Raw genomic sequence first — 25,613 nt, forward strand, 5'->3', positions numbered from 1 at the left:
ACAATGTGACATTTTCTGTGCAATTCTTGCCCACTTGGTCAGAGCTGGATTACTAAACACCCCAGAGTTAACTGCCTCCATCGTATCTGTGTGTATAGATTGGGGACAAACATTTTTTAAAATCTACATATTAATATTTCTTTCCTTGGTTGCATTAATGTGGAAAACATTTTGTAAATTTGCTGTTAGAGGTGCAAATATTGTTGGCAACCCCCCATTATTTATTGACCATCCTGAATGTTGATGTTGAGCTCCTGTTACCTTTAACTGCTGCTGTCTATTTGCTGGAAAAACACTTGTTAGAGAGAGAGTTTCACAACTTTGACCCAGCAATGAGAAAGAAATGGTAAGAGTTTATAAAGTTATCTTTATTTGAAGAACTTGCAGATGGTGCTGTTGCCTTGTATCTGCTGTCCTTGTACTTCTACGTGGTGAAGATTATGGGTTTTTCCAGGATAGTGTTGGATTTCTAGAATGTTATTGGAGCTACACACACACACAGGCAAGTGGGAATTATTGTTATTCCTTACCTGTGTTTTGGAGATGATGGGCAATCTTTGGGGGTTACTTGTCACAGGATCCCAAGCCTCTGACCTGCTGTTTAGTTACAGTATTTATATTATTGATTCAAGTGAGTTTCTAGACTATGGTGATCCCTAGGATTTCAGCGATAAGTTTATGAATGCTTTTGAATGTCATGAGATGGTTCGATGCTCTTTTGTTAATAAGTTGCTGGGTATGGTTATCAGCTCCAGTTTGAATGTTGCGTAACATCTGCTTCAGTATCTGAAGCACTGTTAGTGGTATAGGACACAGTGTAAGTCATTAGAGAGTGCCCTCACTTTCTCCCTTATGATGGAGAGCAGTCATTGATGAAGCAATGATAGTGATTGGGTTTAGAATACTACCCAGAAGCGTTCCAATCTCTGAGCTAGGTAAGCCTGGGTTCAAAATCCACCTCCTCCAGACCTGTGTCATAACGTCTCTGTGTTAATTTAAAAATGTGTCCTGAGGAGTTCCCTGGAGCTGAAATAATTGACTTCATAGAATCTTTACAGTGTGGAGGCAGGCCATTTGGCACATTGAGTCCACATTGACCCTCTGAAGAGAATCCCATCCAGACCTTGGTTGAAGAGTTATTGCAAATGCTTCATCTTTTTCATTTATATACTGGGCTTAATCATTGAGGATTGTTTGTGGAGCACCACTTTCAGGTAGTTATTTAACAGTCCACCTCATTAATGATTGGATTGAATCTGATCCGTTAGTTGGGGGAATGCTGATCTCTTTCTGCTGTCTCACATGCATGTAGTCCTGTGTTGTAGGTTCACTTGGTTGGAACTTTTTTTAGGTATGTTTGTTGCTGCTGCTTGCATACATACCTCATTGGATGAAGATTGATTCCCTGGCCTGATATGTTTGTAGAGCGACGGATATTCTGGGCAATAAAGTTATACATGTGGTTGAAAACAATTCTCCTATTGATGGACCACAGGATCTCCTGAATGTCAGTTTAGAACAGTACAATCTGGTTTGAATCTATCCCATTTAGCATGATGGAAGTGCTTCACAACCCAAGATGGATGTCCTCAGTGTGAAGACAAGCTTTGATCTCTAAAGGATGTGCAGCGGCCATTCCTACCAGGACTGTAATGGACATATGCATCTTTGGATAAATTGATGGGAACACGATGAAGTAGATTTTTGCTGCAGGCCCAGACTGGCAGATATGTCTTCAGGACTTTCACAATTGGAGCTACTGACATTAACCTTCCTCCCTGGTGTACATTCTTACTACCTTCTTGCAAGTGCTTTACAACATGACAGAAAATTGACTTATCAACTGAAAGAAGGTGATTTGTAATAACCAGAAGAAGATTCTGTTTTCCAAATTTAGATTTGACCTGATGTTATGAACTTCATGGGATTTGGAGTCAACATTCAGTACTCCTAGGGTTGCACCCTGTTAAATATATCATTGTGATGGTACCTCTGCTGGTTCTGTCCTGCTGACGGTGTAAGGCATACTGAAGTGTGTTTATTCTAATATTCATGGTTTGTATAATGTAGGATTTGGTTAGTAGGACCATGTCAGGACTGGACTCTGGAGTATCTTCCCAATTTTGCTAAAACTCCCAGATAGTGAGGACTAATTTGTAAGGTTATTGAGGCTTAATGTAGTTTTGGTCCATTCATTTATGGTTTACTTGATGCAAGTGATATCATACAATTTGGTAGCTTGTTAGGCTGTTTTAGAAGGCACTTAAGAATCAGCAACATTTTAATTGGTCTGGGGTAATATTTAAACTTAGACTGGCTAAGAATTTTTTTTCACTCAGAGAAGTGGCTGCTGCTGGCTGGGCCAGTATTTATTGCCCATCCCTTGTCCCTGAGAAGGTGGTGGAGTGCTGCTGCCTTGAAATATTGCAGTCCAATTGGTGAAGGTAGACCCACATTGCCGTTTTGGAGGGTGTTCCAGAATTTTGACGCAGCATCATTGAATAAATGGAAATGTATTTCCACGTAAGACTGATCAGTAGAATTTGCAATTGGTGGTATTCCCGTTCATCTGCCCCCTGCCCTTCTATATGGTAGTGATCTTGAATTAGGAATCTACTGTCTGAGGATCTTGGGTAATTTCTGCACTGCATCTCCTCAATGGGAGACACTTACTGAGCATCATTAGTGGAGGGAGTGAATGTTTGTAGGTATGGTGCTGGATTGCTTTGTGCTGAATGGTGTCTGGCTTCTTGACTGTTGTAACTCATTGAGGCAACTCATTTCCTGCTGTGAAGGGCACTAGTGAACTAGATGGGTTTTTCAATAATGATTGTGATACTAACGTGAGATAGCTTTTATCGTGATTTCACATTTTGTAATGAATAGAATCTCTTGATTAGAAGAAATTAATTGCAGAAACTCAAAGCTGGTTTACTCAGTCAACTCTTTTTTTTATTATGGATAGTAAAGCTGTGAAGTATATCTGGATTCCATCAGTTTAATCTTTTAGCGAGTTGCTTTATTTGATTTCTCAAGAAAAGTCCTATACTTAATAGTAGCACAATCACCACTGGCTCTTGAGCTGCTTCAGATATTCTGTACCAAATATAAGTGCTGAGATGCAGAACTTGCACGTCAAAGGGTTGAAATAAGAATAATGCTTGAGCAGCTTATCGCTGTCATCTTGTGCCCAAGATGTGTTGCTTGGTTCGAATACAGTCTAGACTATCATTTTGTCAATTGTATAGAAGCTTAGTGCCTTATCAAAAGAGCAGCAATTCTTCCTGAACAAGAGGACACGCATTAGAGCTTGGCCAGTTAGGGGTGATATCAGGAAGTATTGCATTAAACACAAGAAAGTGGAAATCTTTCCCCAACTCAAACAATATGGAAGTTTAAGGTTTATGGGTTTTTTTAAATTGCAAGTGATAGTATTTGTTTGTTTAACAATATTGAGGGTAGCCAAATCAAATTGGCTTAGTTGGTAGCACATTTTAGATTAGATTAGATTACTTACAGTGTGGAAACAGGCCCTTCGGCCCAACAAGTCCACACCGACCCGCCGAAGCGCAACCCACCCATTCCCCTACACTTACCCCTTTACCTAACACTACGGGCAATTTAGCATGGCCAGTTCACCTGATCTGCAGTGGGAGGAAACCCACGCAGACACGGGGAGAACGTGCAAACTCCACACAGTCGCCTGAGTTGGGAATTGACACCGTGCCGCTGTTGAGTCAGCAGCTTTTGAATTTGAAGATCTACTCTGGGGCTTGAGCACAAAGTCAAAACCAGCAGACCACTTTGTAGTGTCTGAAAACCCATCTTTCAGAAGAGGCATTAAAACAATGCTACCTCTACCCTCTAATGCAGATGTAACCCCTGGCACTATTTTGGAGGAGAGCTGTGTGGTTATCCCTTGTGTGCTGGTTAATAAGTCAAGTCATCATCACGGAAGCTAATCGTTCCTGCATTCAGGTGTGGGAGCAGGTTGGCCACTGCATTTTCTGTATTACAATACTTCAAAAGTGCTGTAATAGAACGTAGAATAGGACAGCACAATTCAGGCCTTTTGGCCTTGATGTTGTGCTGACATTTAATCCCACTCTGAAATCCAACTAACCTACATTCCCTTCATTTTACGATCATCCATGTGCCTATCCAACTGTTGCTTAAAAGTCCCTAAAGTATCTGACTTCACTACCACAGCTGGCAGTGGATTCTACACATCCACCATTCTGTGTAAAGAACCTACCTCTGACATCTCCCCTAAATCTTCCTCCAATCATCTTAAAATTATGCCGCCTTGGGAAAACATCTCTGGCTATGACTCTCATCATCTTTGTACACCTCAGTCAAGTCACTTCTCACCCATCTTCACTCCAATGTGAAAAGCCCTAGCTCCCTCAACCTTTCTTCATAAGACCTGCCCTCCAGTCCAGGCAGCATCCTGATAAATCTCCTGTGTACCCTCTTGAGAGCTTCCATATCCTTTCAATAATGAAGCAACCAGAACTGAACGCAATATTATAAGTATAGTATAACCAGGATTTTATAGAGCTGCAGCATAACCTTGTGGCTTTTAAACTTGAACTACTGTGATAATGAAAGCCGATGCACTGTACATCTCCTTAACAACCCTATCAACTTGGGTGGCAACTTTGAGGGAGCTATGGATGTGGGACCTCCAAGATCCCTCTATTCATTCACACTGTCAAGAATCCTGCCTTTAACCCTGTAATCTACATTCAAATTTGACCTAAGGAAATGAATCACTTCACACTTTTCTAGGTTGAACTCCATCTGCCCCTTCTCAGCCCAGCTCTGCATCCTGTCAATATCCAGTTGCAACCTGCAACAGCCCTCCACACTATCCACAACACCACCAACCTTTGTGTCATCGGCAAACTTACCATCCCACCCTTCTACTTCCTTATCCAAAGCATTTATAAAAGTCGCAAAGAGTGGAGGTCCCAGAACAGATCCCTGTAGAACACCACTGGTCACCAAGCTCTAGGCTGAACACTTTCCACCTACTACCACCCTCTCTCTTCTATGGGCCAGCCAATTCTTTATCCAGACAGCCAAATTTCCCTATATACCATGCCTTCTTACTTTCTGACTGAGCTTACCATAAATACCTTACTAAAATTCATGAAGACCACATCCACTGCTCTACTTTCGTCAATGTATTTTGTCACATCCTTGAAGAATTCAATAAGGCTTATGTGGCATGACTTGTCTCTCTCAAAGCCGTGCTATCTCCAGTCAAGCTATGCTTTTCCAAATAATCATGAATTCTGTCTCTCAGAATCCTCTCCAATAATTTGCCCACCACTGACGTAAGTCTGATTGGTCTGTAATTCCTAAGGTTATCCCTATTCCCTTTCTTGAACAAGGGAATAACCTTTGCCACCCCCCAAACATCTGGTACCACTCCAGTGGACAGTGAGGACACAAAGATCATCACCAAAGGCACAAGGCACAGTATTTTCTTCCCTTGCTTCCCATAGTAACCTTGGGTGTATCCCGTCTGGCCCAGGGGACTTATCTATCCTCATGTTTTTCAAATTTTCCAGCACAAGTTCCTCCCAACATCAACCTGTTCAAGCACATCAGTTTATTTCACGTTGCTCTCACAAATGACAAGGTCCGTTTCACTAGTGAATACTGAAGCAAAGTATTCATTAAAGATCTCCCCTACCTTCTCTGACTTCAGGCACAAGTTCCCTTCATTATCCCTGATTGGCCCTACCCTCACTCTGGCCATCCTCTTGTTCTTCACATAAGTGTAGAAGGCCTTTGGGTATTCTATAATCCTACCAGCTAAAGCTTTTTTATGCCCCTTTCTAGCTCTTCAGTTTCTTCCTGGCTAACTTGTAGCCCTCTAGAGCTCTGTCTGATCCTTGCTTCCTTCTTCCCCTTGACTAGATGTTCCACATCTCTTGCCATCCAAGGTTCCTTCACTCTACCATCTCTTCCTTGCCTCAGTGGGGCAAACCTATTTAGCATTCACAGCAAGTGCTCCATAAACAATCTCCATGTTTCTGTTGTGCACTTCCCTGAAAATGTCTGTTCCCATTTTATGCTCCACAGTTCCAGCCTAAAGCACTGTAATTCCCCCCCCAATTAAATACTTACCCATACTGCCTGCTCCAATCCCTTTCCATGACTATAGTAAAGGTCAGGGAGTTGTGATCACTATCATAGAAATGCTTTGTCACTGAGAGCTCTGCCTTCTTGTATAGTTTGTTGCTGAGCACCAAATCCAATATGGCCTTCCCTCTAGTTGGTCTATCTACATATTGAGTCAGGAATCCTCCTTGGGCACACTTGACAAAAGTCTTCTCCAATCAAACTATTTGCCCTAAGGAGGTTCAAATCAATGGAATGGTGGCTCAGTGGTTAGCACTGCTGCATTACAGCACCAGGGACCTGGGTTCGATTCCAGCCTTGGTTGACTGTGGAGTTTGCGCATTCTCCCCCTTTTTGTGTGGGTTTCCTCCGGTGCTCTGGTTTCCTCCCACAGTCCAAAGATGTGCAGGTTAGGTGAATTGGTCATGCTGAATTGCCCATAGTGTTCAGGGTTAGGTGCATTAGTCAGAGGAAATGTAGAGTAATAGGGTAGGGGAATAAATCTGGGTGGGTTACTGTTCAGAGAGTTGGTGTGAAATTGTTGGCTCAAGTGGCCTGTTTGCACACTGTAGGGATTCTGTGTAATGTTAGGGAAGTTGAAGTCACCCATAACAACAACTGTTAGTTCTGCATCTTTCCAAAATCTGCCTCCATGTCCCTATTGTTGTTGAGGGACCTATAGAAAACTCTCAATAAAGTGACTACTTTTTTCTTGTTTCTGAATTCCACTCATACTAACTCAGTAGACAAACCCTCCTCAGCTGCAGCTGTCACTGATTAGCAAGTCCTCCTTATACAGGTCCCATCTTCGCCAGAAGGTATCCCAATAATCCACATATCTGAAGTACTCCCTTCTATGCCAGCTCTGCAGCCACGGGATCAGTTGCGCTCACTCTCTATTCCTGGCCTCACTAGCCCATGGTACCAGTAGCAATCCTGAGATTACTACTCTGCTTGTCCTGCCTTTTAGCTTCCAGCCTAATTCCCTATATTTCAGGTCCTCATCCCTTTTCCTAGCTATGTAACTGATAATGATGTGTACCACAATTTCTAGCAGCTCATCCTCCCTGTAGGCTCAATCCGAGATATCCCTGACCCTGGCACCCAGGAGGCAACATATCATCCAGGAGTCTCATTCTCGACCACAGAATCTCCTATCTATTCCTCTAACCATTGAATCTTCAACCACTATTGCTCTCCTATTCTTCCCCTTTCCCTTCTGAGCCACAGAGCCAGGCTCAGTGCTAGAGAACTGGCTGGTGTGGCTTTCCCCTGGTAGGTTGTTTCTTCCCCCCCCCCTCCCCCACCCCCAAACAATAACTAAAGCAGTATCCCTTATTGTTGGGGAGAACAGCCACAGGGGATCCCTGCACTGACTACCTATTCCCTTTCCCTCTCCTGACAATCAGCTGGCCTTTATAGCAAGACGTTTGCTATAAACACTTTAACACAGATATGTTCTGTTAATGTCCAGTCTTTCAAGACTATGGTATTTGAATTTGTTTTTCTGCCAACTCCTAATGATCCCCTTCAACTTATAAAGGTAGCAAATCACTAATTTTGAAGCTTGTGTTTTAATATCAGGGAAAGAGCAGGGAAGTGGGAGATCTGGTAAAAGAACCATTGCAGGCACTATGGTGAGACGTCTTGCTAAAACAAGGGCCATTCAATAGCTTTTTTTTTAAAAATCCAATTGCAGTTATATTTTATTCAGAAGTATCACAACACTTGTAAATTTAAAATTACTTTGTAATTTTCTCATTTTGATTTTGTTCAGTGTCTCAGGGATGTTGTTACATCCTATAAAATTTGATGTATGCAATTCGGTATTTTTTTTCCACTTTGTAGTTTTGATGGTTTTAATCTTTTGATCTGTATACTTAAACCAACATCTTAAACTCCAGCTGGGTAACATAGAATGCAATTTATGCCTTCTGTAGTTTGTTATTGTCTACCATGTCAGACTCCAAGACATTTGGATCTAGTTTCCTGAGAAGGCACTCCAAAATGGCAATCCTAGATTGCAACAAATTTGATGCATTGATGTACTGGTTTTAGCAGAAGGAGATAAATCTGTACTTCCATTCTATTGAACAGAAGCGCCACTTTTCTTCCCTTTTGCCAAGCAGCTGCAAATCGTATTAACTTGCTTTGAAAGGAAATGTTAAACCACTTGAATGTCACAATGAAGTATGAATTAGCTGCATGTCCTAGGAAGTGACTCAGAGCAAGTCTTAAAAGTACACAGGAAAGCGGCCTTATTTCTTATGTTTTTAAAGGCTGAACTTCTGCGTACTTACAGATGTTTCGCCAAATGAATAATGAGGCAAGATTACAAGTGTGTGCACTGAAATGAACAAACCATTCATGCACTTAAAGGACTTTTGATCCAATTTTCTAGTGCCATAACTATCTAAATCAGTAGAACTAATTTAAAAGATAAAAGTGTTATTGCTTTGTGTCGTTTACCAACTGACTCCATTCCCTTTTAGAGCAAGATGAATATGAAGCAAATTAGAGTTTAACTTTGTCAGGCTTGAGTTTGCCATGTATGGTTTGGAGCTTCAACAATACTCGTTAAGTCTGATTTTTATTACAATTTGATTCTTATCAGCTTTATAGTAATCAATGCTTAAGATAAAGATTTAAGCTTTGTTTGCAAAATGATTTTCCCTTGTATTGTAGATTTCACAGTTCCATGCTGTTTTTAAAGAATTTTTTTAATACTATAGTATTTCTAGCTCTCAACCTTGTCTGTGACTTGTTAATCTGATTGTATGTGTACAGGGGCTTTAATATATAAGCATGAAATATTATTGAATAATAGTGAATAATAATAGGGTTTGAAGTCAGTGCATATGACAGTTGTGGCATAACTTCACTCTGACCTTTGGAGTTCTGCATCTTAAGAGATTTTGTCCTTAACCAGTGCAGTCAAGTTAACATATGAAATTAAAGACAATTATATTCTACACAGGTAAAGAACAAGTGTACTGGATTAATACTACAGTATTAGTTACATATAGAAACCCAGGTAACCAGGCTTCCCAATGATGCAAACTGCCCAACAGTATACAAAGGAATCTCAATTATCCAAAGGACACAGGCGGGGAGTACTTCATTCGGTTAATTGAATGTTGGGTAACGTACTTAGTCAAGCATCGTGGCCTTGCGATTGTGTTTGGATAATCTGAAATTCGGTTAATTGAATGCTGGATAATCGAGGTTCCTCAGTATATGGAAGAGCAATGTTGCAAGATTGATTAAAATTAATGCCATACAGTGGCATATGGATTTAAGCCACTACAGTCCATACAGTGCTGTTGTTGTGGAAGTTCTAGAATTTTGATTAGGTGTCTGTAAAGGGGTGGCAGTTCAGTTCTAATTCAGGATGATGTGGGATATAGGGTGTGTGAAATCTTGCATATGGTGGTAGGGAGACTATGGGTCTGAGGGGGGCACCTGATTTGTGTATTTTTGGTAATCCCTTGAAGCCTGGTGTGTTGGATCTATCTGGATTCATAGAACATTACAGCGCAGTACAGGCCCTTCGGCCCTCGATGTTCCGCCGCCCTGTCATACCAATCTGAAGCCCATCTAACTTACACTATTCCATGTACGTCCATATGCTTGTCCAATGACGACTTAAAAGCACTTAAAGTTGGCGAATCTACTACTGTTGCAGGCAAAGCATTCCATACCCTTACTACTCTGAGTAAAGAAACTACCTCTGACATCTGTCTTATACCTATCTCCCCTCACTTTAAAGTTGTGTCCCCTCGTGTTTACTGTGCCCATTCTTGGAAAAAGGCTCTCCCTGTCCATCTAACCGTCTCATTATCTTATATGTCTCTATTAAGTCACCTCTCAACCTTCTCTCTAACGAAAACAGCCTCAAGTCCCTCAGCCTTTCCTCGTCAGACCTTCCCTCCATATCAGGCAACATCTTAGTAAATCTCCTCTGCACCCTTTCCAAAGCTTCCACATCCTTCTTATAATGCGGTGACCAGAACTGTACACAATACTCCAGGTGCAGCCGCACCAGAGCTTTGTACAGCTGTAGCATAACCTCATGGTTCCGGAACTCGATCCCTCTATTAATAAAGGCCAAAACACTATATGCCTTCTTAACAGCCCTGTCAACCTGGCTGACAACTTTCAAGGATCTGTGTACCTGGACACTGAGATCTCTCTGCTCATCTACACTACCAAGAATCTTATCATTAGCACAGTACTTTGCATTCCGGTTACTCTGACAAAAGTGAATCACCTCACACTTGTCTGCATTAAACTCCATTTGCCACCCCTCAGCCCAACTCTGCAGCTTATTTATGTCTCTCTGTAACCTTCAACATCCTTCGTCACTATCCGCAACTCCACTGACCTTTAGTGTTGTCCACAAATTTACTAACCCACCCTTCTACGCCCTCATCCAGGTCGTTTATAAAAATGACGAACAGCAGTGACCCTTGCGGTACACCACTGGTAACTGGACTCCAGGATGAACATTTCCCATCAACCACCACCCTCTGTCTTCTTTCAGCAAGCCAATTACTGATCCAAACTGCTATATCTCCCACAATCCCATTCCTCCGCATTTTGTACAATAGCCTACTGTGGGGAGCCTTATTGAACACCATGCTGAAATCCATATACATCACATTAACTGGTTTACTCTCATCTACCTGTTTGGTCACCTTCTCAAAGAACTCTAAGGTTTGTGAGGCAAAACCGTATTGACGATCCCTAATCAAATTATTCTTTTCTAGATGATTATAAATCCTATCTCTTATAACCTTTTCCAACACTTTACCAACAACTGAAGTATGGCTCACTGGTCTATAAATACTAGGATTGTCTCTACTCCCCTTCTTGAACAGGGGAACCACATTTGCTATCCTCCAGTCTTCTGGCACTATTCCTGTAGACAATGACGATTTAAAGATCAATGAGAAGGATTCTGGGTAATCCAAGATGGAGGACTGGAAAAATTTCTGGCTGTAAGAGCTGCTCCTTTTTTTGAGGTATTTTTTAGGTGTTGGAGGTGATTTCCTCGAATTCCAGGAGCAGCAATTACTGTTTTATATGCTGTTGCATTGTTTTGGAACTTTGGAAAAAAAAGTCAAAACAACAGCAGTTTTAAAAGGGAGAAGAGCAGACAAAGGAAGCACATGGTGAGGACAGTGCAGGAGAGAGAGAGAACCTGCACAGTTACCGCCTTTGCTGTTTGAATTCGTGTACATGTATGGAATGAGCTGCCAGAGGCTAGTACAATTGCAACATTTAAGAGGCATTTGGATGGGTATATGAATAGGAAGGGTTTGGAGGGATATGGGCCGGGTGCTGGCAGGTGAGACTAGATTGGGTTGGGATATCTGGTCGGCATGGACAGGTTGGACCGAAGGGTCTGTTTCCATGCTGTACATCTCTATGACTCTATGCCAAAGGCTTGGCAATCTCCTCCCTGGCTTCCCAGAGGATCCTAGGATAAATCCCATCTGGCCCAGGGGACTTATCTATTTTCACACTCTTCAGGATTTCTAATATGTTTTCCTTGTGAACCTCAATCACACCTAGTCTAGTAGCCTGTATCTCAGTAATCTCCTCGACAACATTGTCGTTTTCTAGAGTGAATAATGTCGAAAAATATTCATTTAAAGCTTCCCCTATCTCCTCTGACTCCACACACAACTTCCCACTACTATCCTTGATTGGCCCTAATCTTACTCTTGTCATTCTTTTATTCCTTAAATACCTATAGAAAGCCTTAGGGTTAACCCGATCCTAACTGCTAGTGACTTCTCATGTCTCCTCCTCCTCTTGGCTCTTCTGAGCCCTCTCTTTAGGTCTTTCCTTGTAACCCTCAAGCGCCCTAACTGAGCCTTCACATCTCATCCTAACATAAGCCACCTTCTTCCTCTTGACCAGAGATTGAACTTGCTTCGTAAGCCACGGCTCCCTCCTTGCCTGACAGGTACATACTTATCTTGGGGACACAGTAGCTTTTCCTTGAATAAGCTCCACATTTCTAATGTGCCTATCCCCTGCAGTTTCCTTCCCCATCCTATGCTTCCTAAATCTTGCCTAATCGCATCGTAATTGCCTTTCCCCCAGCTGTAACTCTTCCCCAGTGGTATACACCTATCCCTTTCTATCACTAAAGTAAACATAACAGAATTGTGATCGCTATCACCAAAGTGCTCACCTACTTCCAAGTCTAACACCTGGCCGGGCTCATTAGATTTGGTACTAGGTAATGTGGCCTCACCCCTTGTTGGCCTGTCAACATACTGTCAGGAAGCCCTCCTGCACACACTGGACAAAAACTGGTAACAACCCACGCTGCAAGTTCGCCTACCTTATTTCGTATACTTCTTGCATTGAAGTATACACACTTTAAGCCACTTTCGTGTTTACAGGCACCCTCCTTTGAGATTGATGCCATGTTCCTAACCTCCCTACACTCCAGGTCCTGCACCCTAAAGCTACAGTCTAGGTTCCCATGCCCCTGCAGAGTTAGTTTAAACCCCCCCCCCCCCAAGAGCACAAGCAAACCTCCCCCCAAGGATACTGGTGCCCCTCAGGTTCAGGTGTCGACCATCCTGTTTATAGAGGTCCCACCTTCCCCAGAAAGAACCCCAGTTATCCAGATACCGGAATATCTCCCTCGTGCACCATCCCTGTAGCCACGCATTTAACTCTTCTCTCTCCCAATTCCTCGACTCTCTATCACGTGGCACGGGTACCAAACCAGAGACAACAACTCTGTTTGTTCTAACTCTGAGCTTCCAACCTAGCTCCCTGAAAGCCTTGGGGGGGGGGGGGGGGGTTTAAACTAACTCTGCAGGAAAGTGGCTTGAAGTGTGTATACTTCAATGCAAGAAGTATACAAAATAAGGTAGGTGAACTTGCAGCGTGGGTTGGTACCTGGGATTTCGATGTTGTGGCTATTATGGAGATATGGGTAGAACAGGGACAGGATTGGCTGTTGCAGGTTCTAGGGTTTAAATGTTTTAGTAGGGTCAGAGGGGGTAAAAGAGGGGGAGGTGTGGCATTGCTTGTTACAGCGGTGGAAAGGACGATGGATGAAGACTCACCATCTGAGGTAGTTTGGGCTGAGGTTAGGAATAGGAAAGGTGAGGTCACCCTGTTAGGAGTTTTCTACAGGCCTCCTCATAGTCCAAGAGATGTAGAAGAAAGGATTGCGAGGATGATTCAGGAGAAGAGTGAAAGTAATAGGGTGGTTGTTATGGGGGACCTTAACTTTCCAGACATTGACTGGGAAAGCTATAGCTTGAGTTCGTTAGAAGGGTCGGTGTTTGTCCAATGTGTGCAGGAGGGTTTCCTGACACAATATGTAGACAGGCTAACAAGAGGTGAGGCCATACTGGATTTGGTTCTGGGTAACAAACCAGGCCAGGTGTTAGAATTGGAGGTAGGTGAGCACTTTGGGCACAGTGACCACAATTCGGTGACTTTTACTCTAGTGATGGAGAGGGATAAGTGTGCATCCCAGGGCAAGAGTTATAGCTGGGGGAAGGGAAATTATGATGCGGTGAGGCACGACTTAGGGTGCGTGCCTTGGAAAAGTAGGCTTCAAGGCAAGGGCGCAATTGATATGTGGAGCTTGTTCAAGGAGCAACTATTGAGTGTCCTTGATAAGTATGTACCCTTCAGGCAGGGAGGAAAGGGTCGTGTGAGGGAGCCGTGGTTTAATAAGGAATTGGAATCCCTTGTTAAAGGGAAAAGGCCGGCCTATGTAAAGATGAGGCGTGAAGGTTCAATTGGGGCGATTGAGAGTTATAAGGTAGCCAGGAAGGATCTGAAGAGAGAGCTAAGAGCAGCAAGGAGGGGACATGAAAAGTCCTTAGTTGGTAGGATTCGGGAAAACACAAAGGCTTTCTATAGATATGTCAGGAATAAAAGAATGACTAGGGTAGGAATAGGTCCAGTCAAGGATAGTAATGGGAAGTTGTGTGTGGAGGCTGAAGAGATTGGGGAGACACTGAATGAATACTTTTCGTCAGTATTCACTCAGGAACAGGACATTGTTGCCGATGTGAATACTGAGTCACAATTAATTAGAATGGACTGCTTTGAGGTATGTAGGGAAGAGGTGTTGGAAATTCTGGAAAGGGTTAAAATAGATAAGTCCCCTGGGCCTGATGGCATTTATCCTAGGAATCTCTGGGAAGCAAGGGAGGAGATTGCAGAGCCATTGGCCTTGATTTTTATGTCCTCGGTGTCTACAGGAATCGTGCCAGAAGACTGGAGGATAGCAAATGTGGTTCCCTTGTTCAAGAAGGGGAGTAGGGATAACCCTAGTAACTATAGGCCGGTGAGCAAAGTCTTGGAAAGAATTGTTGTGGGCAAAGTCTTAGAATGAATTGTAAGGGATAGGATTTATGAATATCTGGATAGGAATAATGTGATCAAGGATAGTCAGCATGGTTTTGTGAAGGGCAGGTCATGCCTCACAAACCTTATTGAATTCTTTGAGAAGGTGACTAAGGAGGTGGACGAGGGTAAAGCGGTAGATGTGGTGTATATGGATTTTAGTAAGGCATTCGATAAGGTTCCCCATGGTAGGCTACTGCAAAAAATACGGAGGTATGGCATTGAGGGTGAGTTGGAGGTTTGGATTAGGAATTGGCTGGCTGGAAGAAGACAGTAGTAGTTGATGGTAAAGGTTCATCTTGGAGTGCAGTTAGTAGCGGTGTTCCGCAAGGATCTGTTTTGGGACCATTGCTGTTTGTCATTTTTATAAATGACCTGGAGGAGGGGCTAGAAGGTTGGGTGAGCAAGTTTGTGGATGATACGAAAGTCGGTGGAGTTGTTGAGTGAGGAAGGATGTGTCAGGTTACAGCGGGATATAGATAAGCTGCAGAGCTGGGCAGAAAGGTGGCAAATGGAGTTCAATGTGGGTAAGTGTGAGGTGATTACTTTGGTATGAGTAACAAAAAGATGGGGTCCTGGGCTAATGGTCAGATACTTGGTAGTGTGGATGAGCAGAGGGATCTTGGTGTCTATGTACACAGATCTCTGAAAGTTGCCACCCAGGTAAATAGTGCGGTGAAGAAGGCATATGGCGTACTAGCTTTTATTGGTAGAGGAATTTAGTTCCGGAGTCCTGAGGTCATGTTGCAGTTGTATAAGACTCTGGTGCGGCCTTATCTGGAGTATTGGGTACAGTTTTGATCGCCATACTATAGGAAGGATGTGGAGGCACTGGAACGGGTGCAGAAGAGGTTTTTCAGGATATTGCCTGGTATGGTAGGAAGATCGTATGAGGAAAGGCTGAGGCACTTGGGGCTGTTTTCATTGGAGAAAAGGAGGTTTAGGGGTGACTTGATAGAGGTGTACAAGATGATTAGGGGTTTAGATAGGGTTGACCATGAGAACCTTTTCCCACGTATGGAGTCAGCTATTACGAGGGGGCATAGCTTTAAATTAAGGGGTGGTAGGTATAGGACAGATATTAGGGGTAGATTCTTTACTCAGCGAGTCGTGAGTTCATGGAATGCCCTGCCAGTAGCAGTGGTGGACTCTCCCTCTTTATGGGCATTTAAATGGGCATTGGATAGGCATATGGAGGATAGTGGGCTAGTGTAGGTTAGTTGTGCTTGGATCCGCAACATCGAGGGCCAAAGGGCCTGTACTGCGCTGTATTTTTCTATGTTCTATCTATAGTACTCATACTATAGTGTTCCCAGTCAATATTTGGAAAGTTGAAGTCCCCCATGACAACTACCCTGTCTCTCTTGCTCTCTCTCTCCCCTATCTAGAATCATCTTTGCTATCCTTTCCTCTACATCTCTGGAACTATTCGGAGGCCGATAGAAAACTCCCAACTGGGTGACCTCTCCTTTCCTGTTTCTAACTTCCACCCATACTACCTCAATTGATGAGTCCCCAGACATCCTTTCTGCAACTGTTATACTGTCCTTGATCAACAATGCCACACCTCTCCCTCTTTTACCATCTCTGTTCTTACTGAAACCTCTAAATCCTGGAACCTGCAACAATCACTCTCCTCCATGCTCTATCCATATCCCTGAAATGGCCACAACATCAAAGTCCCAGTTACCAACCCATGCTGCAATTTCACCCACCTTATTCCAGATGCTCCTGGCATTGAAGTAGACACACTTCAAACCAACTTCTTGCTCGCCAGTCCCTGAAACTTGATTTTGGACCTCCCTACTCTCAACCTTTTCTATACTTGAACTACAATTTTGGTTCCCATCCCCCTGCTGGATTAGTTTAAACCCATCCCCAATAGCCTTAGTGAATTTCCCCCACAGGATATTTGAACCTCTCTGGTTCAGATGAAGACCATCCTGCTTGTAGAGGTCCCACCTACCCCAGAAAGAGCCCCAATTATCCAAGAATCCAAAACCCTCCCTCCTGCACCATCCCTGTAGCCATGTGTTCAACTCCCCTCTGTCCCTATTCCTTACCTCACTAGCACGTGGCACGCGCAACAAACCAGAGACAACAACTCTGTTCGTCCTAGCTCCCTGAATTTTTGCCTTAAATCCCCATCTCTCTTCCTACCTATGTCGTTGGTGCCTATGTGGATCACGACTTGGGGCTGCTCCCCCTCCCCCTCCCAAAAACCCAATCAGAGACATCATGAATCCTGGCACCTGGGAGGCAACACATCAACCGTGAGACACTCTCGTCCCCACAGAACTTCCTGTCCCCCCCCTAACTATGGAGTCCCCAATGACTACTGCTCCTCTTTCCCTTTCCCTTCAGTGCAGCAGGGACAGACTCTGTGCCAGAGCCCTGTACTGTACTGCTTTCCCTTGGTAAGTCGTCCCCCCGCAACAGTATCCAAAACAGTATACTTATTGTTGAGGGGAATGGCCACAGGGGATCCCTGCACTGCCTGCCGGTTCCCTTTCCGTCCCCTGACTGGTAACCCATTTGCCTTTTTCTTGAACCTTGGGAGTGACGACCTCCCTGTAACTCCTCTCAATAACAGCCTCTGCCTCCCGAATGATCTGAAGTTCATCCATCTCCAGCTCCAGTTCCCTTTCGTGGTTTTCGAGTTGGGTGCACGTCCCGCAGATGTAGTCAGCAGGGACACTAGTGGTGACCCTTACCTCCCACATTCTGCAGGAGGAACTTTTAACTCCCTAACCTCCATTCCCACTATTCTAAATTCCCAAAGAGACTGTTGAAAAAATAAGGAATTTAAAAAACTCGTTACCTTACCAATCTGGCGCACAGGTCCTTTTTTTTTGGTTAGAGGAGGAGGATGGGTGGGAGACACTACCCGAGTAGTGTTTCGGGTAATGCAACCCCACAAATATGACTTCCCAGAAGTTCTTCGCTCCTCCCTTGCACCTCTCGGCAAATAGAGGCCCGACTCCTGAGGTAAGTCCCTTTTAATGCGGGAAAACTCACCCTTCCCGGCAGCCCTTGCTTCACCATTCCTTCTCTCCTCGCCGCTCTGGTAAAATGTTTTGGAAGTCTGTCCTGTTTAATTCTCCTGATTTTTAAAGTCCTGTTAGAAAGGATGAGATTCTGTTTAACAGCTGTGGGGTCAGGTCTAGAATTCTTAGAGGCATGGCATTCTAACCAGAACTCCATCAATAAACACATCAACTTAGGTCCTATCTACCTTCCCTTGAAAAAAACACCAAAAATGACATCACCCACCTTAGGAAACCAAGACTTATAAATAGAGTGGTGGGACAGAGCTCCAGCTCTTCACCAGAGACTCTCACTGATGATGTTACCTCGTATGGTGATGAAATGTATGAAAACAAACCTTCAAGTTCAGCGAGCTAACTTACAGACTTATAGTGACCAAGTAACATATTATAGTGAGGTAATAGGAAAATTATTTTCAGTGAATTCGAAGAGATTATTGTCATAAGAATTCCAAGCGATCTGTTCAGATTCCACAATAGATCATAATAGATTCTTAATTTGGTATGAAGATGTGCTATATTTTAAAGCAACTAAGTTTTAATAATGAAAATCTGAATTTCATTAATTTTTTCTGCCTTTTGCATTTCTCATTAAATTTCAAAATAAAACGTAACAAAACCACTCTCGAAATCAGTAATACAACAACTTCTAAATTGCCCTATCTGCAACTGAAGTCAGTGTTTATTTAATAGAAATTTAGGCTTTTGAAATGCTCAGACAGGTTTTATTTAATTGCAGTTCTTGGGATACACACATTTCCATGATAGTGCCTTGACCAATTTGTGTCCACTGCCAACTGATCAGAATGTGATTTCTCATGACACAAATTTCAAAGCAAACAATAATCTATTGTTCTTGCATCTGTTCAGATGTGTGTTAGATTAAAAATTATTAACAGAATTTCTCTCTATTTAACTTGAGTCAAACTTTTATATAACCGAACAACTATTGTAACCTTGTAAGGCTGCATATTTTCTGATTTAAATGGTACTACCAGAGATTTGATTATAACCTGTTCAGCAATATTTAAATGGTCAGATAAGTAATTTCATCCTTGGTTCTGTTTTCCTGCCCTATACCGAAACCTCCATCTTGGAAGTTTCAATTGACCTAGCATCCAGACTCTCTTGAGGGAGACTGTTCCACATATCCACTATCTTTTTATAAATATGAGTGGCATGTTGGCTCAGCAGTTAGCACTGCTGCCCCTCAGCGCCAGGGACCCAGGTTCCATTCCAGACCCAGGTTCCATTCCAGCCTCAGGTGGAGCTTGCACGTTCTCCTCTGGGTGTTCTGCTTTCCTCCCTTAAACCAAAGACGTGCAGCTTAGGTGAATTGGACAAGCTAAATTGCCCACAGTGTTCAGGTATGTGTAGGTCAGGTGCATTAGTCATGGGAAATGTAGACCGATAGGGTAGGGAAATGGTTCTGAGTGGGGCACTCTTCGGAGGGTTGGTTTGGACCTGTTGGGCCAAATGGCCTGTTTCCACAGGGATTCTATAATCCGTCTTCTGATTTCACCACTGAATCAACTAGCTCCCCTTGTTCTGGGTACTAACCATTTCCACCTCCTTCCCCCCCCCCCCCCCCCCCCCCAAGGAATACCTTTTATATGCCAACTTTTTTGAATAATTTTAAACATCATGATAAGTATTAGAACATTACTCAATCTTGAATACAAACCTGACCTTGGATTTTTTAAATGATTATGCTTTAATTCCTTTTTATATCTGGTTTATGTACTGAATTGTTAAAACTTTTTGACAGTGATTCTGCAGCTAAAATTATGGTGGAATTGCTCGGCAGCTATACAGAAGATAATGCCTCACAGGCAAGAGTTGATGCTCACAGGTAAAGTCATTTTAATTTTGTTTTTTCCAGTTCGCACCATCTAAGTTACCGAAATATTTCCCTTTTAAGTAACTTTGATTCATGTAATAAATGTTCTCAAATCCTACCAAATTGTGTGCTGCAAGTTATCAAATGATTGTAGTCATAATATTGACAGCACGTAAACAGATGCTTCTATCCAACTAATCCATTGCTAACCATGTTCTCAAACTAAGCTATTCCCACCTGCCTGCATTTTGTACATATCCCTCCAAACCTTCCCTATTCATGTACTTATCCAAGTGCCTTAATAACATTATAATTAACTGCATCCACCACTTCCTCTGGCAGTTCATTCCACACACTAACCACTTGCTGTTTTTAAAAAAAGTTGCCTCTCGTGTCCTTGTTTAGACTTTCTCCTCTCACCTTAAAAAAATATGCCTCCTAAGTTTTGAACTCCCCCACTGAGGGAAAAGACCTTTGCTTCACCTTACCTATACCCCTCATGACGTTTTAAACCTCAAAGTTCATCCCCTCAACCTCCTGTGCTACAGTGAACAAAAGTCCCGGCCTATTTTTATAACTCAAACCCTCCGTTCCCGGTAACCTCCTGATAAACCTTTTCTGAACCATCTCCAATTTAATAATATCCTTCCCATAACAAACGACCAGAGCTGCACACAATACTCTAGAAGAGACCTTACCAATGTCCAGTACACCCTCAGTATGATATCCTAACTCCTATACTCAAAGGTTTGAGCAATTAAGGCAAGCGTGCTAAATGGCTTCTTAACCACCCTCTCTACCTGTGATGCAAACTTCAAAGAATTATGTACCTGAACCCCTAGATCTCTCTGTTCTACAACACTACCCAAGTCCCAACCATGAATTGTATATGTCCTGCCCTTGTTTGTTTTACCAAAATGGAAAATCTCACATTTATCTCAATTAAACACCATCTGCTACTCCTCCAGCTCAGTGGAGAATTTTGCAGCAGAAACAACAAATATTTTGTTGAATTTCTCTCTGATAGGTGCATTGTAAGAGCACTGAAGGATCAAAACACATTTCTTTTTGACCACCTACTTGCTTTGAAACCTGTTCGATTTCTGGAAGGGGAGCTTATTCATGATGTGAGTAGTCTAACCATTGCAGATTGGTTACATATTAAAGCCAGGATGTGCATTCATTCATGTATTAGTTTAAGGAGATTTTTGTATTATTTGACTCTTACAAGCTACAAAATGAGGGGTAAAGGTCTGGCTGGACATCTTGCTTGTAAATGGTGTGTGATTCTATTTTTTTGTGTATGTTTTTCTCATCGACTTGCTGAGATATTATTGGACATCTCAGGAGCAGGTGGGACTTGAACACTGGCTCTACAGTAGAGACATTCAACTGCAACACAAGAGCCCCTGGAAGTTTATGTTTGAGTGTAATTTAACCTGTTTTCTAATCAACCTGTTCAGAGATGTTACTGCACACCTCTGGAATAAGGGGAACTTTAAAACCGTCCTTTTAAATTAACGCCTTCAGAGATGTTTCTACATACTAGCAATCCAAGTGGGACTTGAAGTCTGGTTTTTGGGCTCAGAGATAGGAACACTGCCGCTGTTCCTCAAGAGTTCTGGTTCTACGAGGTTCAAGAGCTAGGTCAAACTACATTCTATCTTGTGCTCTTTTCTATATAGCCATAATATGAGAACTGAAGTCATCCCATCTATGAAAACCCATTTGATGTTAAAGGTTGTTACTTCAGATACATTTTAGAAGAGTAGAGTAATTTTCCTTCGTAATGAGGTATTCATGGAGGTGCTGTGATTTAAGATTAATGCAGTGTTCCTTAAATCGCTAGTGTTATAATTTAGACTAGTAAAGTTTTATATAATGCCCTGTCAAGTGCAATTGCAACTACTGGATGGATCCCAAAATTCCCTTTGATCTTTCTGTTATAACTATGGGAGCAGTAGAGTCAAGATTACTGGGCAGTTGTTCTATTCCCCCACATTACTGAATTTGTTTTATTTAATGCAGTACTTTAAATTATCTTTGTCTATAGTTTGGGTTGTCTATAGCTTGAGTCAGACTCAGCCTATCAACCCTAATAAGTTTTCCCTTACGAATATCTAGAATGATTTGGAGATGCCGGTATTGGACTTGGGTGAACAAAGTTTAAAAATCTCACAACACCAGGTTATAGTCCAGCAGGTTTAATTGGAAGCACACTAGCTTTCGGAGCGACGGTCCTTCATCAGGTAATCTTGACACAATCACCTGATGAAGGAACGTCGCTCCGAAAGCTAGTGTGCTTCCAATTAAACCTGTTGGACTATAACCTGGTGTCGTGATTTTTAACTAAAAGTACCGAGAAGCTAGTCCCAAAATTGGGAGAGCTGTCTCTCGGACAAGCAGTAGGCTGACAAGGTTGTACTCTTGGAACCATAGTTGAAAGACCACCATTTGAGCCATAGATAGGAAAGATCCAGTGAAGATAGTGGCACAGTGGTGTAGAGTAGGGAGTGGGTTTCTCAGAGATTCAAAGAGTCATATAGCATGGAATCAGACCCTTCAGTCCAATTAGTCTATGCTGAACATATCCCAAACTAAACTAGTCCACCTGCCTGCTTCTGGTCTATATCCCTCCAAACCTTTCCTATTCATGTACTTATCTAAGTGTCTTTTAAACTTAACAGTGCCAGCATCTACCACATAGAGTAATAAAGTTGTACAGCATGGAAGTTCATTCCACATGCAAACAACCCTCTAAGTAAGAAAAAAATGTCCATGTTGTGATGATTCTACTCCTTTAACAAGGAAATATTGTCCTTGGCTTTTTGTTTCAGAGGTCGTAAAAGACACAGACTCAAAAAAGTCTACATTTGAAGGGTTTTAGGGCCAATTTGATTACAGTTAACAGTTGCTGCCTCAGGCAAAAGGCTTTCAAATTTATAAAAACAAACACTTGTACATTGAAAGGGGAGTAGCCAGTTCTCCCAGCTCAGATTTTCTCTCGTTTAGTCTGGCTATTTACTGAAAGCAGTAATGTTTTAAAGTTGCTGGGCCAAAAGAAGCAGGTCCATGCTTATCCTCCTTTTTATCTGACATCTCTCCTGTAAGAGCCTATATTTGATTTTACCTTTAGTGCCAAGGGGTGTTTATGGGATTGTTACAAGTATTTGGAACAGCATCAAGTTGGGATGATCTGTTGAGTTTTCAGAGAGGTTACATTATTCAGTATTCTGTTCTCTTTTCTTTGTTTCATTCAATAATCTTGTGAAGCATTTCTGTTTTGTTTAAAACTAAGTGGTTTGACCAGCTGCATCTCTCCTGGAATATCCGCATTACGTGTGTTTTTAAAAGAAAACAGCAAAATTAGAGTCTTGGCTAATTTCTTGCAATGTTTTGAGGGGGTTTGGTCTGGTCCATAACAATGTCTTTTTAAAATCTCCCTCCTTTCAAAAAAAATTACCTTCTAGTCTTGAAATCCCCCATCCAGGGAAAAGACACCTACCACTAAACCTGTCTATACCCCTCATGTTTTATAAACCTCCAAGGTCACCTTGCAACCTCCTAATCATCCGTGAAAAAGTCCCAGCCTAACCAGCCTTTTTTTTATAACTCAAACTTTCCGTACCCGATAACATCCTGTTAAATCTTTTCTGAACCCTCTCCTAGCTTAATAATATCCTTCAGATAACAGGGCAACTAGAACTGGACACAGTACTCCAGAAGAGGCTTCACTAATGTCTTGTACAACCTTAATGTGACTTCCTACCTCATACCCAAAGGACTGAACAATGAAGTCCTATTTTATGGACTTAGTCACAATATTGTAATATGAATGGACAGCTCTAAATTTACTAATTCCCCACAAAATAGTGGTTGTACAGATTGCCATTCTGAAAATTGTAGAACATATTTTCGTACCATTTGCTACCAAATGCCTTTGAGAGTAGTGATGTCAAATGCTGTTTTAAGTTATGAGTATATGAATTTTGAGGATTTCTAAGTAAATACTGCCTCTCACTGCACAGAGATTGATGAATAAGTGCTTCATAAGCTGTGCAAAATTAGAAATTTGCAAATGAAAAATTGGTTTAAAGGGGGAAGGAGGGTTTTTTTAAAAAAAAGTACTTATTTTTTATCCTTTCATATTAGGTGGTGAGTGCTTTGGCTCTAAGCTAGAAAATTTATCCATGTTATTACTTTAAATTGGTATCAGAACAGATAAGTACTTAAAAAGGTTTGAGAGGACAATTGCTGTGACTTCAATATGTGGGAGTTTGTGAAAAAGGATTGTGATTCTGGAACCAACTCTGGGCACATTTTTGCAACTCAAGAAACTTTTGAGTCTGAGTGGCAGACATTGCAGGGCATGATACAGGAGGGGTATTAACTGGGCATTTTGTTTTAGGAGGCAGTCGTACCACTTGGGTTGAGTAGAACTTTGTGTCAGTCTGGGATAAAAGGGGGTATGACCACAGGTAAGGCTGATATATGGATCCAGGATGTAACGATAGAGGAACCTCAACCCTAAACTTTGGCTGAAAGTAGGATGCATTCAAAAGGGATGAAAGTAATGTGGTAGTGATTGGAAACAATACAGAGTTGATACATACAGTTCTCAGCAGCCACAAGAAACTTTTCTTTTCCACAGTATCTTCTGGTTTGAATAGTTCGCACAGTCTTCACTGTGAATAAATAAAGCATTTTAATTGTGTGTCTGACATTTTGTATTTTGTAACTTCACAGTAGAATTTATATTAACCTGATATATCTGTTCCCTTTCAATAGCTTTTGACAATTTTTGTCAGTGGAAAATTAGCAGCATATGTCAAATTCTACCAGAATAACAAAGACTTCATCGATTCACTAGGTGAGATTTCATTTCTTCAAATTATAGCAAGAATTTAAAGACAGTATTGGAGTTAAAAAGATGCATTTTATTTTCATCACTAGATCCTTCAGGAAGGGGATTATTTCGCTGAAATCTTGCATTTCAAAATCTTTAAACATAAAACACCCTCCATCATCAATGCATAGGATAGCAAAATATACCATCTAGATAATGCTCCACAGCAACTTGCCAAGGTTTCTTTGGCATCACCTTCCAAACCTGTGTCATGTACCATCTAGAAGGACAAAGGCAGCATATGCATGAAAATACTACTAACTGAATTTGAACTTAATTTATTGTCACGTGTACTGAAGCACAATGCAAAACTTTGTCTTGCGAGCAATACAGGCAGATCACATAGTTAAATAGCATAGATAAGTAAATAATGGCAAAAGCCAAAACACAGGTACATTGCTAAGAGTTTGAGAGTCCATTCAGTATTCTAACAACAGTAGGGTTGAACTGGTTTTGAAACTGGCTGGTGCACGTTCAGGCTTCTGTACAATTTCCCCGATGGTAGAGGTAGAAATGCATTGCCAGGGTGGGATGGATCTTTGAGAATGCTGGCGACCTTTCCTTGACAGCGGGCCTGGTAGGTGGATTCTATAGGTGGGAGGTTAGCCTTTGTGATTGTCTGGGCCAAGTTCACCACTCTTATAACAGTCTCTGAACTAGAATTGTAGTTACAATACCAGGTAGTGATGCATCCAGACAGAATGCACTCTGTAGTGTCCCTATAAAAGTTGGCAGGGATATTCGCCGTCATGCCAAATTTTCTGAGCTGCCTGAGGAGGAAGAGACGTTGTTGGGTCTTTGTAACTAGTGCATTCACATGAAGAGTCTAAGAAAGCTTGTTGATGACCACTCCAAGGAGCTTGACCTACAAATTACTTTACTACCCCCACACCATCCTGTCTTGTTGCATCACTGTTGATTGGTTAACATCTACAGGCCCCTCCCAAAAATACTGTAGCTGTATCTGTGCCATGTGGAGTTTAATAACGTGATGGAAATATTGAATTATATTTGCCTATCCTTAGTTGCCTGAGAATATTGAGATGGGTTTTCGTAGAAACTGCTTTTTGAAATTTGATGTAGCTGGCTGGCATGCTTGGATCATTTCAGAAGAAAGTTGAGTCAACTTTCTGGTTCAGGAGTCATGTATACTTAAGGGTGACTGGTTAAGGATGATAGGTTTTGTACAATAAGTACTATACTTCAAAAATACACTCTATTGATTGTAAACAGCTTTGGGATATATTGAAGCCATGAAAGTGGCATTTTACTAAATTTTCACAATAAT

General features: G+C 42.0%; 1 protein-coding gene across 1 annotated transcript in view; it reads left to right on the forward strand.

Moving 5' to 3' along the window:
* Positions 1-25,613, forward strand: part of eif3m (eukaryotic translation initiation factor 3, subunit M) — a 60,456-nt gene that overhangs the window by 19,297 nt on the left and 15,546 nt on the right. Inside the window, exons 6-8 of the mRNA XM_072592612.1 lie at positions 19,348-19,431; positions 20,447-20,546; positions 24,208-24,289. Of these exons, the coding sequence (XP_072448713.1) occupies positions 19,348-19,431; positions 20,447-20,546; positions 24,208-24,289 (266 nt within the window). The remainder of the gene's footprint in view (positions 1-19,347; positions 19,432-20,446; positions 20,547-24,207; positions 24,290-25,613) is intronic.

This window comes from Chiloscyllium punctatum, chromosome 22, assembly GCF_047496795.1.
Source record: "Chiloscyllium punctatum isolate Juve2018m chromosome 22, sChiPun1.3, whole genome shotgun sequence".
Lineage (NCBI taxonomy): Eukaryota > Metazoa > Chordata > Chondrichthyes > Orectolobiformes > Hemiscylliidae > Chiloscyllium > Chiloscyllium punctatum.